This window comes from Panthera leo, chromosome D3 (genome assembly GCF_018350215.1).
Source record: "Panthera leo isolate Ple1 chromosome D3, P.leo_Ple1_pat1.1, whole genome shotgun sequence".
NCBI classification, from domain to species: domain Eukaryota; kingdom Metazoa; phylum Chordata; class Mammalia; order Carnivora; family Felidae; genus Panthera; species Panthera leo.
This window is the reverse complement of record NC_056690.1, coordinates 13623866-13637100: the sequence shown is the minus strand read 5'-3', so window position 1 is coordinate 13637100 and position 13235 is coordinate 13623866. Positions and strand designations below refer to the sequence as shown.

The window sequence follows — 13235 nt, the reverse complement described above, 5'->3', positions numbered from 1 at the left end:
CCTTGTCAAACATATCCCAGCCTTCTGGATTACTTCACTCGCATCTCCCTGATTAGGATGCGCGCCGCATGCTGCTTAATACAATCTGCCATCGAATGCCAAGTACTTCAGAACTAAATTAGGAAATATGTCCAAATACATAGAATGACGCTAAGAGCCCTAAGTGGGTCTCTCTCTTTCCTTTATGAGGCATGAGGCTCATCATCAACATAATGCTCTTAAATGAGGCAATTCTATCTTCTAACCCTCTACCTCTGAGAGCAAAATTTAATTCAAGCAGCAAAAGAATTAATAAAGATAATATGGTATCATAAATACCATTCTCACAGAGGAAGTATTTTTGACAGAGTCAGGAAATGTGAGACATACAAACAAATTTTAGAGGGATGTTAACAGAGGTGACACTGATTTTTACACGGCAGCATGATGGAGAGGCCAGAGTAATCACAACCACATCTTTTTTCCTTCAGTCACTTGGCAATGGCTACCTTTCAGGTCATCGATGCCAATGAAGGTAAGAGCCCAAGAAGGCGGTATCAAAACTCTGGAACCCCTAAGTCTGGGGATCCTTGCACACAGGCAAACCAAGATGTACTGGGACACTACTCTCTCTCTCTCCGAACCCTCCTACCTGAGCCGGAAATAGCTGAACAACCAGCTGTGTTTACAAGCCTTTTCTTTTTAATTTTTTAAAAAGCTTATTTGTTTTGAGAGAGCACGTGAGTGGCAGAGGGGCAGAGAGAGAGAGAGAGAATCCCATGCAGCGGGGCTCAATCTTACGACTGTGAGATCACGGCCTGAGCCGAAATTAAGAGTTGGACACTCAACCAACTGAGCCACCCAGAGGCTCCTACAAGCCTCTTCTTAAGACTAAATACATTTCTGCTATGTTCTGTGTTTCACTGCCTTAGGAGACTACGTGTAGTAAGAGGGCTAGGCTCTTGACAAGTGCCAATTTGTTGAAGTCTATGCAGAATGCCGTTGTCAAGCTCCAATGCCAGGAACACGACTGGTGTTCTGTAACTCTCCGTGCCGAACACACGTCCGGCTGGCTGGCTAGATGTGTGAATGGATGGATTTGAACCGTTATTACTTGATGCTCAGACAGCTGTGGTGCCTATAAAATGCTAATGTGATCATCATGCGGTGCAAGGATGTTCTGCTAAACAAAAATAACGCCTCTGGGATACTTCTACAGGTTAGGGAAATTCTGGTTGCTGACTCAAATTCTGTGTCAGTATCTGGACTTCACTGTCCGCTTTGATCACAGTTAACCAATAACGGATTATAACTAAACCCCAGTTCTGTATCAGTAAAAACGAAGATAAACCAAACTCTCTGTTCTCATAAAGCTTTCATCTGAATCCTAAATATACAGGCCAGAGGCACAGACACAAACCCCCCTGTGTATATAGCTCCAGGCAAACTCTACCGGTAATGGTCTCGCATCAACCTAATAAAACGTGCTGGGCCACATGCGGCCGGGCCACAGCACAGATGTAGCCAAAACATGGTACTCACAAGCACGGTGACACCGAGCATCGCCCATGAGACTGTTTGGGAATTATGATAGTACGATATAGGATAGCAGGAGGACACTAAAATCTCACAGCGTCACCCATAACATGGCTTAATTCACACAGAGATATCACATGACAATTTCAATTCCTAAATGCAGGTTTTTCTCAGGAAGCAGACAATCCATTAAACGCAATCAGACGGAAAGTGCTGCCTCCTCAAAAATGAGGGAAGTTTCATAGGGAAAGCCTGGCTTCCCTCACGTTCCCGTGGGCGGCACTCATGTCGGAGAAACAGCCCCATGCAAAGTTATTACCAAACTACGAACAACAACCGACTCTCCACCCACACAAGTGATGGAGGGTTTGAAGCCGCACTCACAAAATATTTGGATGACTAATGCTACCGTCAGATTTCGAAGAGGTTGTTAAACACGCTCTTGTAGCAAATTTATTTCCACTCTTCATTTTAAAACCCCGATGAAAAATACCGGGTAATCACTTATTTGAGGGACTAGAAACTTTTAAAAATGGATTTTCATAAAATGAATAGATTAATCAGCTGATTCTTATAATCAATGCTTTTAACTGGGTTGAAAAACCCAAAAGGCATCCCAAACAGCACTTTCTTACATTGATGTTGAAAGGATGCACCCGGTCTAAATTTGAGCTCAACACTCTGCCCCTTTGCTGGTTTCTCAAATATATCCACTCACGTAAGCCAAAGAGAAAGAGGGCCTGTTTATGAAAAATTTATTAAAGTATGACAAATTTAAACCAGGCTAGTGCTAAATATAACTATCATCTCACTACGCCGAGAACTTGAGAAATAAATGAGAACCAAAGCCTGAAAGTATGATGGATGAAAAGTCAGAAAGCAAACAGTCTCTCTTCTCTCAACAAATGAGCTCAGTGGGGACCAGAAAAGAAGGTGTTCTCAAAGCCCGAGAAAGGAAACTGCCTTAGGACACCAACTGTGGTCCCCTCCCCCACTTCCTAGGAAGGCACAGCACAATTCTATCATCGTCTATCTCGCCAGCTAAGCTGTGAATGTGCTCCAACAAAACAGGCCAACTTGAGCACAAAGGGAGTCCGTTGTCACAGTGAGGTTACAATAAGCCACACATATTTTCTGCCACTTTATTGCCTCTTCCTGAACGAAGAAGAGGTCCGTGGAATCCAGGATGCTTCAATTCTTTGAGCACTTACTAAGTTGCAAAACCAGTGAACATCTAAACGAATGAGATCTGACCTTACAGGGGGCTACACAAAGGGGAAACAGTATGTAAAAACCACAACCAGAGGCCAGATTTAACTATGAGGGGAGGAAATAAAAGCGCCGTGATGGTGATGCTCGCTCGCCAGGCACCACGCTTAAAGCTTTACAGACAGGTTTTCATTTAACCCTACAATTTTACCAAGTAGCCACTGTTCTGAACTCCCTGGGGCATGAAGAGGGTTAAGCCACCTGCTTAAGGTCACACAGGGCGGGAGGTTACTACCGAGCTGGTACTGAAACTCGGGCCGTGTGCATCCAGAGTCGGCGCCTCCAGCTCCTGTGCTGCTCTGTGGAGAAGGGCTTCCTTCTCGAAGGAGAAGGGTGCTGTCAGAGGAGCCGCTGGCTCAGGGAAGTTCCTTCCCAGGGACTGTACCCATAGGCAGCAGGGTCAAGAGCAGGAAAATTGGAGAAAAACAAAGCAAAACAAAATAAAAAACTGAATCCCTTTCTCCCGATTCCACTGGAAGAGAAAGAGTTCTATAAATCAAGTTTAAGACTAACTACTTGGCTTACAGTCAGGCTAGTAAAATGCTAGGTAGTGATAAAATTTAGTCATCATGCAAAGAATTTCGATTACAAACTTGTCTCCTTAATTCTGGCTCAAGGATTATCAGAAGGCACTTTTATGCACTACTGGTGAGAATGCAAATCTTGCTGCAACCCTTACCACCATCCTGAGTGTATACCTTCTGCCCAGGCAACACAACCGCCGGGAATCTATCCCAGAGATCGACCACACAAGGACTCGCGAGAGTTGCAATATGCATCGTAGCACTGCCTGTAATTGCCGAGACAGTGAAAGTGACCTAAATGCCCACCAGTGAGGGGGCTAGATACACAGACCATGGGTTGTAAGCCTACGCCAGAATCCTAGCGAGACGGAGCATGGTATGTGGTGACGTGGAATGCCCTCCAAGGCTTATTACTGAATAAAAATGTTGGGTACAGAACACATGTATACTACAATCGCATTTCCACAAATACGGTTTTTGGTGCATAAATGTACTTCTAAACTCATTAAATTTTTCTTGATACCTAAAAAATGCTTAGTTTCTTCTGTGGAATGGGGCTGGGGGAAGGGAGGAGAAAGGAGACAATTACTTTCCATTTTACATCCTTTAGAAGAGCTTCAGGGTCTGTTTTTTTTTTTTTTTACCATGCTAAATGTATATGGTCTGAATGGTCTGAATACATCTTAAAAATATATAATATCAGAGAGCCTTAATTTTTTAATTGCCTTCTAAAAAATAAAAATCGACGTTCTTTTTCGTTGATTGTACACCTTACTATTTCTGTACCTTGTTTCCTTCGTATACCCATCCCAGACTCTTCACACCAAAAGCAGCCTGGTTGGCTGAGACATCCAGACATGTGACCGGCTGGCCATAGACGTAATGGAGGGTTCTGGCAGAGTCTTCAGCTTTCAGCAGGTATACCAGATCTCCAGCTGTGGCCACTGCCACAGGATACCTTCCGGTATCTGGAACGATTTCAAGGTAGTCAACCTGTGAACGGGGAAGAGTTACACAGTCTGTCAGGTCTCACCTCCAGCTCATCCTTACTTGGTCAAAAAACACACGATGCCTCCCACAGGTCACTAAGACCAGCGACCTAACAGAAAAAGATGGGCAAAGAAACAGTTCATAGGAAAGGAGAACACAGTTCCTACACTAATAAAGAGATGCTCTTTGTAAAAGAAACACAGTATGTTCCTAATAAGAGAAATACGAAGTAAAAATTCACAGAGACACCATTTTTACCAGTCACAGCAGTAAAATCCATTAGCCTGATAGGACACCGGTCTGGAAGTAGAGGGGAGACAACCATATTTGTGGATCCCACTTATGGTTGGTGGGATGTAATCTAGTCCAACTTCTCTAGAGGGAAATCTGGCAATACTTACCACGATGTCAAACACACATACACACTGAACCAGCAAGTCAGTCCTAGGAATTTACTTACAAGTAAACACACACACACACACACACAACTGCATACAAGGTTACCTGCTGTAGCACGATGCTGTCATAGCTAAAAACTGGAAACACCTACTACACATGCCTTACTAAGGGGCTAATTAACAGGAATACCATGTAGTCACAGAAAAAAGCATGATACAAAGTGGAATCATCTCCAAGATAAATTTGGGGACAAAAAGCAAGGAAGGGGAGTAGCAGGATTCACGGCGCACTAACGTGCGTGGAGGGGGGCAGAGGGAACACGGTGTGCGTGGCTTGTGCTAGCATAAATCTGCTAAGGGCGGCTGCCTGCAAAGAGGGAACAGAGTTCTTGGATGGGGTGGAAGAGAGATTTCTCCCACAAACCTTACTGCCTTTTAAATTCTGAAACATGAGAGTATAAGAACTATTCAAAGTATTAAGTTTCCTTGTTTTCTTTTTTTACAAGAAACTGAATCAAATCCCCTCGGTTCCCAATTAGCAAAATTCACATTTTAGCATTTGTGCAGGTACCAGAAATGTGCAGCTAAAAGGCTAAAAAGAGCGGCGTTATCCGTCCTCTGCTGGTTTCCAGGTCATCGAGGGTACGATACCCCCGCCACGGTACTCCTGACCGCATTAGCGCGACCGCTGCCTCTGATCTGCACGGCAGCGAGGTGCTCCCTTCAGGCATCACTTGCTTTTCTACGTCCCTAAGTGGCACATTTCTCCCGAGCACATTTCACACCAGGTTTTCACCTCCTTGAGTAAAATCTCAGCATACAAAAGCAGGTGTGCCACACTGTGAAATCGTGAAAACCACCGCATGAAAGGACAGCGTGGCCCTGACAAGAAGCCAAACGAGTTCAAAAGCCTGAATCCTAAGGACTGTCCAGAGGAGCTGGAGGGACAGTATACATCCCGGGGCCTCTGCTGTTAATCCTCGGGCCCAAGAGTGTGAGTGTGAGTGCTGCCCTCCCCCCCCCCCCAACCTGCCCAGCTGAGGACTCATCACAAAGGAAGGACGGAAGGGCTAGGCCAGTGCTGCAACCCAGGGAAGATGGCCATTGTGATTCGGGGAGCCCACCTGGGAAGACAAAAGTGGCCCGCAGGGCCGGGCCAGGGGGCACCTTTTTCAGGGAGGCCCGGCAGCCCCTCATCCGAGATGAGAAATGAGGCCTATGCTGCCAAGCAGTCGTGGCTTGCTTCCTCTCCCCCCCCATTCTAAAAGTCATTTCTTATTTCCCTAAAATTAACATCCTCAGCCTAGCTGTTTAGTTTCACTTTATTGTTGGACTTCTGACAGACCAAGAGGCTCAGACTGACTGTGGTGGTGCCATTTGCCAGAAGCTGTAAACTCCTTCAAAAAGCTTCCAGCGGGTGCCAGGATGCCACTTTATTGCCAAGGCAGGATTTACACTCTACGGAGCAACTCACATCTTAAGTAACTGTCTGCATTCATATAATTATTGCTGGTCTAGAATGTTCTTTAGGCAGAGACCAAATAATAAGCCCTACGGTAGTTTTGAGAACAAAGGAAGATGGTCCTTCACATTTTTCTAGTAAAACCCCCGAGAGGAGCATCAGACGGCTTGGGGGGAACACCACCCACAGGGCAGAAACTGGTCATTAGAGGGACAAGAAGCTTATGCAGGCGAAGTGCTGACATCATGGCTTTTTAGTTACTCAAGGCTAACAAGATCTCCACCAGGGGGAAAAGGCAGAAAAACAGGATCTGTTCCGGATCAGACCACCAATTCGTTATTCAACACTGGCCTTTCTGCTCACTCTACTAGCGCCCAAATCGAGTTTGTTTACATTAAATCCAAACTTAGCGCAGATTGGAGCACTTCCTTCTTACCGCAGAATCACCTCCCACCGTATAAAAGTGGAGGCTCACGTGTAACTGAGTATGGAGATAAGCTTGCCGTAAAGAATGCTTCAGGTCGGCTGAGCTTCACGCATGACATCCTGGAACTCGGCTCCCCAATTAACACTGACTTCAACTTGTTTTCACTCAGGAGTTACTCTTAATTCCAGGTGAGAAAATCTGAGGCGGAAGAAAGTGTAGGACGGAAATCTTCCCTCCCATATGGACTGGGAAGGTACCACTGAATTCATTTTCATCATTTTCACGGACATGACAGGCCAGAAACCGAGCTCACATTCCCAGAGGCGAACATCTCATTTTAGGTGAAGGAGGCTGAGGACCACAGTGACGAGAAACCCCTGGCCAGGAGGTCAGCCCCGAGGTCTGAATCTCAGCTTCCTAGCTCTGAGATCCGGGGCAAGCCGATACACTGCTCTCAGCCTCTACTGGCTTTTTGGTAAATGGGGAAAAAGAATACTATCTACCTATTTTGCAAGGCTGCAGTGAGATCTGGAAATGTAAGGCCCCCAGGAAGCCCGAGGGAATGGGAGCTGCCGACATCATTACTATCTGTTTGATCGGACCCAGAGGTTCTAAGAATGGAGAATCAAGTGACTGGGCTAAGAAGCTCACCAGTTTCTGAACTTCGAACTCTGCCGCGATTTGCCAGTAGCCCTCGTCGTTGGGGCGCAACATTACAACATCAAAAGCGGAAGCTGTGGCAACCGTTGCATCTTCCTGGCTGAGGGCTAGTGCCTGTATTCTTGCGTCATGCTCGAAACGATGGATGGGATACTTTCCGGTCCTTAGATCCCAGATATTAAGAAACCCTACGTAGAGAAAAACAGCGCAGGTAATTTTAGATTCGCTTAAAACGCACAATTATAAAGTAATCATGCAATATAAAGAAAGTTAAAAGGTAAATGACAAATTTGCATCACATACAACACTGGGCCGATTTCCTTAACAATGAGCTTCTAAGGTCCAATAAGGAAAAAAAAAGCAATTGGAAAGCGAGCAAAGGACAAGAGCATGCTGGTCACAGTAAAAGAAATACAACTGATGTACAAACGTAAGAAAAATGCAAAAATTCACTCACAATTAGAAAAATACAAAAACGGGGGCGCCTGGGTGGCTCAGTCGGCTGAGCATCTGACTTCAACTCAGGTCATGATTCCATGGTTCATGCATTCGAGCCCTGCATCGGGCTCTGTGCTGACAGCTCAGAGCCTGGAGCCTGCTTCAGATTCTGTGTCCCTCTCTTGCTCTGCCCCCCCTGCCCCCCCTCCCCCGTTCACGGGCAAGTGCACGCGCTCTCTCTTTAAGAAAAAATAAAACACTAAAAAAAAAAGAAAAACACAAAAACGGTAACAGAATATTATTTTTCATCCATCAAATTGACAAAGATGAAAAATTTCATAAAACATTTTGTTGTTGAGGCTATAGGGAAATAGGCTCTATTTTTTTAAATGCTTATTTATTTTGAGGGGGGAGAGGGGCAGAGAGAGTGGGGGGGGGGGGGTAGGGAGAGAGAATCCCAAGCAGGCCCCACGCTGTCAGTGCAGAGAGCCCGACCTGGGGCCCGACCAAACCATGAGATCATGACCTGAGCCAAAACTGACTGAGTCAGATGCTTCACTGACAAAGCCACCCAGGCACCCTAGGCTCTATCTTAAATTGTTGGTGGAGATATAAACTAATTCACCCAACTTGGGAGGCAATTTGATGATACGTAGCAAATTACGAATGTCTATAGGATAGTCGCTGAAATGTTTTTCATTATGTCAAAAGATTAGAAGCTATCTAAATGTGCACCACAGTTTGAAATTTAAATAAAATGAGGAGTTAAAAAGACTGTGTCAGACTTATACATAAGCTATCTGAAAGATCAACAAAATATATTATTAAATGAGAAAAGTGAAGGACAGAGTAGTGGTATAGCAGGTTATACTACTTTCGTGTTTTAAAAAATTTACACACACACACACACAAACGTATACACAGACTATCCTCATGTATGGAAGGATACACAAGAAACTGTTACCAGTGCTTGGCATTGAAGGAAAGAAACCAAAGAGAAGGGACAAGAGTAGGAGGGCATTTTACTATATATCCACTTGTCTATTCTGAAGATTTTCCCTAAAATTATTTTTACTAAAAAGATAAATTTTATAAAATGTTTTTATGAGACAAACTTAACAATAGCAGGACACACAGCAATTGCTGAATATTTTGAACATATGGCGCTAATTCATTCTCTTGTCCATTCATGCAACAAATAATCTTTCCCAGTTTTATTGATTATAGTTGACATAATATAAGTTGTACGACACAACAGTCTGATATATGCACATACTGTAAAATGATTACCATAGTACATTATTAGTTAATAGCCATCACCTCACACAGTTAACAAATTTCTTTTTCCTTAGAATGAGCACTTTTAAAATCTACTCTCTTAGCAACTTTCAAATACACGGTATGGTATTAACTGTGGTCATCATGTTGTAAGTTAGATCCCAGAACTTATCTTCTAACTGGAAGCTTGGACACCTTTTGACCACCTTCACTGATTTTTCCCACACCTCCGTCCCCAGGAATCACAAATCTGTTCTCTGTTTCTGAGGGTTTCGTTTGTTTGTTTGTTTTTAGATTCCACACATAAGTGAGATCATACAGCATTTGTTTCTCCTCGGACTTATTTCACTTAGCATGACGCCCTCAAGGTTCACCCATGTTGTTGCCAATAGCGGAATTTTCACGGCCGAATAGTATTCCGTTGGACACGTATGCCACAATTTCTTTATGTGTTCAACTGTCAATGGACACTCACGCTGTTTCCACGTCTTGGCTGTCATGAATAATGCTAATGCTGCAGTGCACGTGGGGTGCAGACGGTCCTTCGGGACAGTGACTTCATCTCCTTTGGACATATACCCAGAAGTAGGATTGCTGGACCCTATGAAATCCAGAGTTCTAGATTTCATTTTTTGGGGAACCTCCATACCGTTTTCCAGTGGTTGCACAAATTTACATCCCCACCGACAATGCACGAGGGCTCCTTTCTCTCCACATCCTCACCAGCATCTGTCATCCCTGGTCTTTGACGACAGCCATTCTAGCAAGCGTGAGATATCAGGCAGAAAATTACTGAGCATGTTATATACGGGGCACTGTTCTAGGTGCCAGCAAGATCTGAAAACAGCCACTAACCCGTATTTTACATCCTTCCTCACACCACCCTCTTCGGCCGCGGTGAGCACTGATGCTTTACTTTCCATCATTATAAAACGTGAGCTTAACTATCCTCCACTTGCTGAAAACCTTGATCTACCTACACACCCTTCTCTCTCCAGCTCCCTGGATGCTGCTCCCCCGATGAATTCCTCTTACACACACTGGCTGTGTGTCTCCCCCTTTCTCAAATGGTCCACAGCATGATATCCAAGTTTTCCGAGTGGCCTTCAGACCAGAAGCCCCAGCAGCTGCAGCATCACCTGGGGGCTTGTTAGAAATGCAGATCTGGGGGCAACAGAAACTCTGGGGATGGACGCTCAAGTGTGAGAAGCAGTCTGTCTACAGGAACTTACACTCTTCTCTCAGAAACAGAAACTTTTCTGTACCTGGGGTGCCTTTCTTCTTCTTACCAAATTCTTTTTATCATTCCCACCCACTTCTTTCCCTGCCAATACGTACCCAAGAAAATAATTACTGGATGACGTCCTGCTCCAATTCCCACTGATTTTATTTTTCAAAGTTCCCTGAGAAGTGATCGTACAGAAGTAACAGTCTGTGGCTATTTGAGTTCAAATCCACCTCTACCACTTGCTAGCAGAAGGTCTTGGGCAAGTTACTTTAAGCTGTGGGCCCGTCTCCTCATCTACAAAACGGAAGATAACATCACCTACCGCACAGGACTGTTGGACAGACGAAAGGGGAAAAGCCACACAAAAGGCTGGAAATAGGCCAATCGTTTTTACCTTTCGTGTGTTCCAGAAGGCCTGCCATGTTGTAAAAGCATGTTTACAATCTACTAAGAGTGCAAATTCCCTCTGTTGCTCCTCCAAAAATCTAATGCTACTTCCTACAACTTCCTATTACCCAAAACAGATAAAGCTCTTTCGCGTTTCTTCTCTCGGCAACCCAAGTGCTCTGAACTTAGGATCTTACCATAAAGCATCATTCAGTACTAAATAAATACAGTCAGAAGAAAGTAATGCACGTGGGCTGCTTTGCAAAGACTTGGAAACCGCCAGCAGGCTAGGTAGGTGATGACAAACAGAAGCGGAGCTTTCTTCAAGTTAAATGTCGCTTCAGACGTAAAACAGCGTTCTTTTCTAAGAATTACGATAAACCAAGGGGACCCGCGGGTCACACACGGCTCCACGACACATTCCCCTGGCAAATCTTTTGGCAAGTCCCCCCCACTCTCAGAAGAAACAGAGACGCTGCAGAAAACGCTGAATACACATTCAACAGGAGACAGGCATAGTCCAAGACGTGCCTCCTCCAAGCACTTCTGCGTTGTGTGTGTTTGCCTTTGTTCGGAGACGTCACAATAAACAGTCACGAGAGAAACAAAATTTGCAATTTTCACAGAGCTTTTGAGAGTGAGACATTTTCATTTGTCTCCTCTCATTGAGTGCTCACTTCCATTTTGGGAGGAACATCATTATCCTCATTTACAAAAGAGAACAGAAGCTCCGAGTGGTTAAACAACTGGTCCAAAGCCACTTGGTATGTGATGAGGCTGGGCTGGAATTATGCTGGGAAAGTGCGGGATGTGCGGCTGCCTCTCCAAGTGCATAAAATAACCATGAGCTCCACGAGCAAATGACGTAAACTTGCCTGGATTCTGCCAAATGTGGAAGTTACTCAACCACGGCTCACTCTAAGCACACATGGAGTTTATCTATAAACACATTTTTCATTATTAATCAACTACTCGGTTTTGTCGGCATCACTATTCCAACAGAATCTTGTGCAATAAAATATCCTCTGCTGCGAGGTTGAGCTTCACAGAGCCATCCTAAGAAAGGTCTTTTTGGAAAATATATTCTAGGGTTCCCTCAATTTAATGGCCACATTCTTTTCTGGACTCCTACAGCGTCGGCGTCTTTATCAACTCTCTCTACTCCCTTCAACTACTGAGCATATAAAACCTTGTCAGCCCCTTCCTTGTCGACAGCACAGTCCTCCAAGACCACTTTTACATGTGTGAACATCTGAAACTGTCACGTCCTCTGAACGAATTGACCCTTCGTTGTGTGAAATGTCCCTCTTTACCCCTGGTTGTGTTCTCTGCTCTGAGATCTTCTTTGTCTGCTATGGATACAGGCATTCCAGCTTTCTCCTGATTGGTGTTAGCACTGTATATATTTTTCTGTCCTTTCTCTTTGCCTTGTGTCTTCACATTTGAAATGAGTTTCTTGTCGACAGCATATATACTTGGGCTTGTTTCTAACTGGAGTGTGTAGACTATTTCCTTTAATGCGGTTATGCGCAGGAATGGGTTTTTCCTACCATTTTGCTATTTGTCCCATTTGTTCTGTGTTCCCTTTTTCTCTTTTTCTGCCTGCTTTTAGATGGAGTATCTGCTTCAACCGAGTACGTGTTTATTCCATTTGCGTTCCCCTGTTGGCTCATTGGCCCAAACTCTTGTTGTGTTATTTTAGCCCAAATGCGTCAGCATTTTAGCATTCATCTTTAACTTACCGGTCTACCCTCCAGTGACACTGCCCCACTTCATGTGAAGAGGGCGAGCTTCACTGCCACACACTTCCATTTCCTGCCCCCCAGCCTTTGTGCCACTGTTGTCAGGCTTTTCGTTTCTATGTGTGTGATGAACCCCATGTACATTATTACTTTTGCATCAGCAGGCAATTAATCTTTAAAAAAGGACTTAAATAGTAAGAAAAAAAAAAGCCACGTATACTCACCCATGTAATTACCGCATCTGGGGCTCTTCCAATATCACTTTTAACATTAAATCCTGCAGCTTTTGCAAGATTTGCAATTTCACTTTGCAACTGTGTTGCTGGACACTTGACCCAAAAACACCCGGGCAAGGTGGGCAGGAACAGACTCAGCAGCGAATGGGGAGAGATGTTTGGGTGGAAGCTAGTTTTATAAATGATCAATCTATTCGTTAGTAGTTACATCGTGGCTACTCTTACAACCTCAAAACTGCAGGGACTTGAACTACGAATACCTGAATTATAATAATGTCTTCTAATATTGTAGCTGACTGTCACCCACGTTAACCAACATTTAGTCAAAAGGGAATCGATGTAATAGTACAATCAAGTATTTACTGAGCCCCGGCTTTGGGCCAGCCACTGTTCTAGGTAGTCGGGAAACTGCGGCAATAAGACAAAATAAAACAAGAAAGTCACTGACTGCATGCAGTGAATATTCTCGTGGCATCTACCAAGCATCTCGTTTGGGGGCAGACAGAAAGGATAGGACTCCTATTCTCACAAAACCTGCACCTGAGAGAAACAAACTTTTTAATGACCAAAATGTAACACATAACAGAAGACACAAAGTACAATGGGAAAATGGATATGCTTTTTATCATGCCATAAAATTATTTTAATATCCCCAAAGAAGGGGCAGCTAATTTCTCTAGA

General features: G+C 44.2%; 1 protein-coding gene across 1 annotated transcript in view; it reads right to left on the bottom strand.

Annotated features, from left to right (window-relative positions):
• The window catches only part of FBXW8 (F-box and WD repeat domain containing 8), a 118478-nt gene that overhangs the window by 32571 nt on the left and 72672 nt on the right, over positions 1–13235 (bottom strand). Inside the window, exons 6-7 of the mRNA XM_042909566.1 lie at positions 7237–7433; positions 4095–4301 (exon numbers count right to left, since the gene is read on the bottom strand). Coding sequence (XP_042765500.1) covers positions 4095–4301; positions 7237–7433 — 404 coding nt within the window. The remainder of the gene's footprint in view (positions 1–4094; positions 4302–7236; positions 7434–13235) is intronic.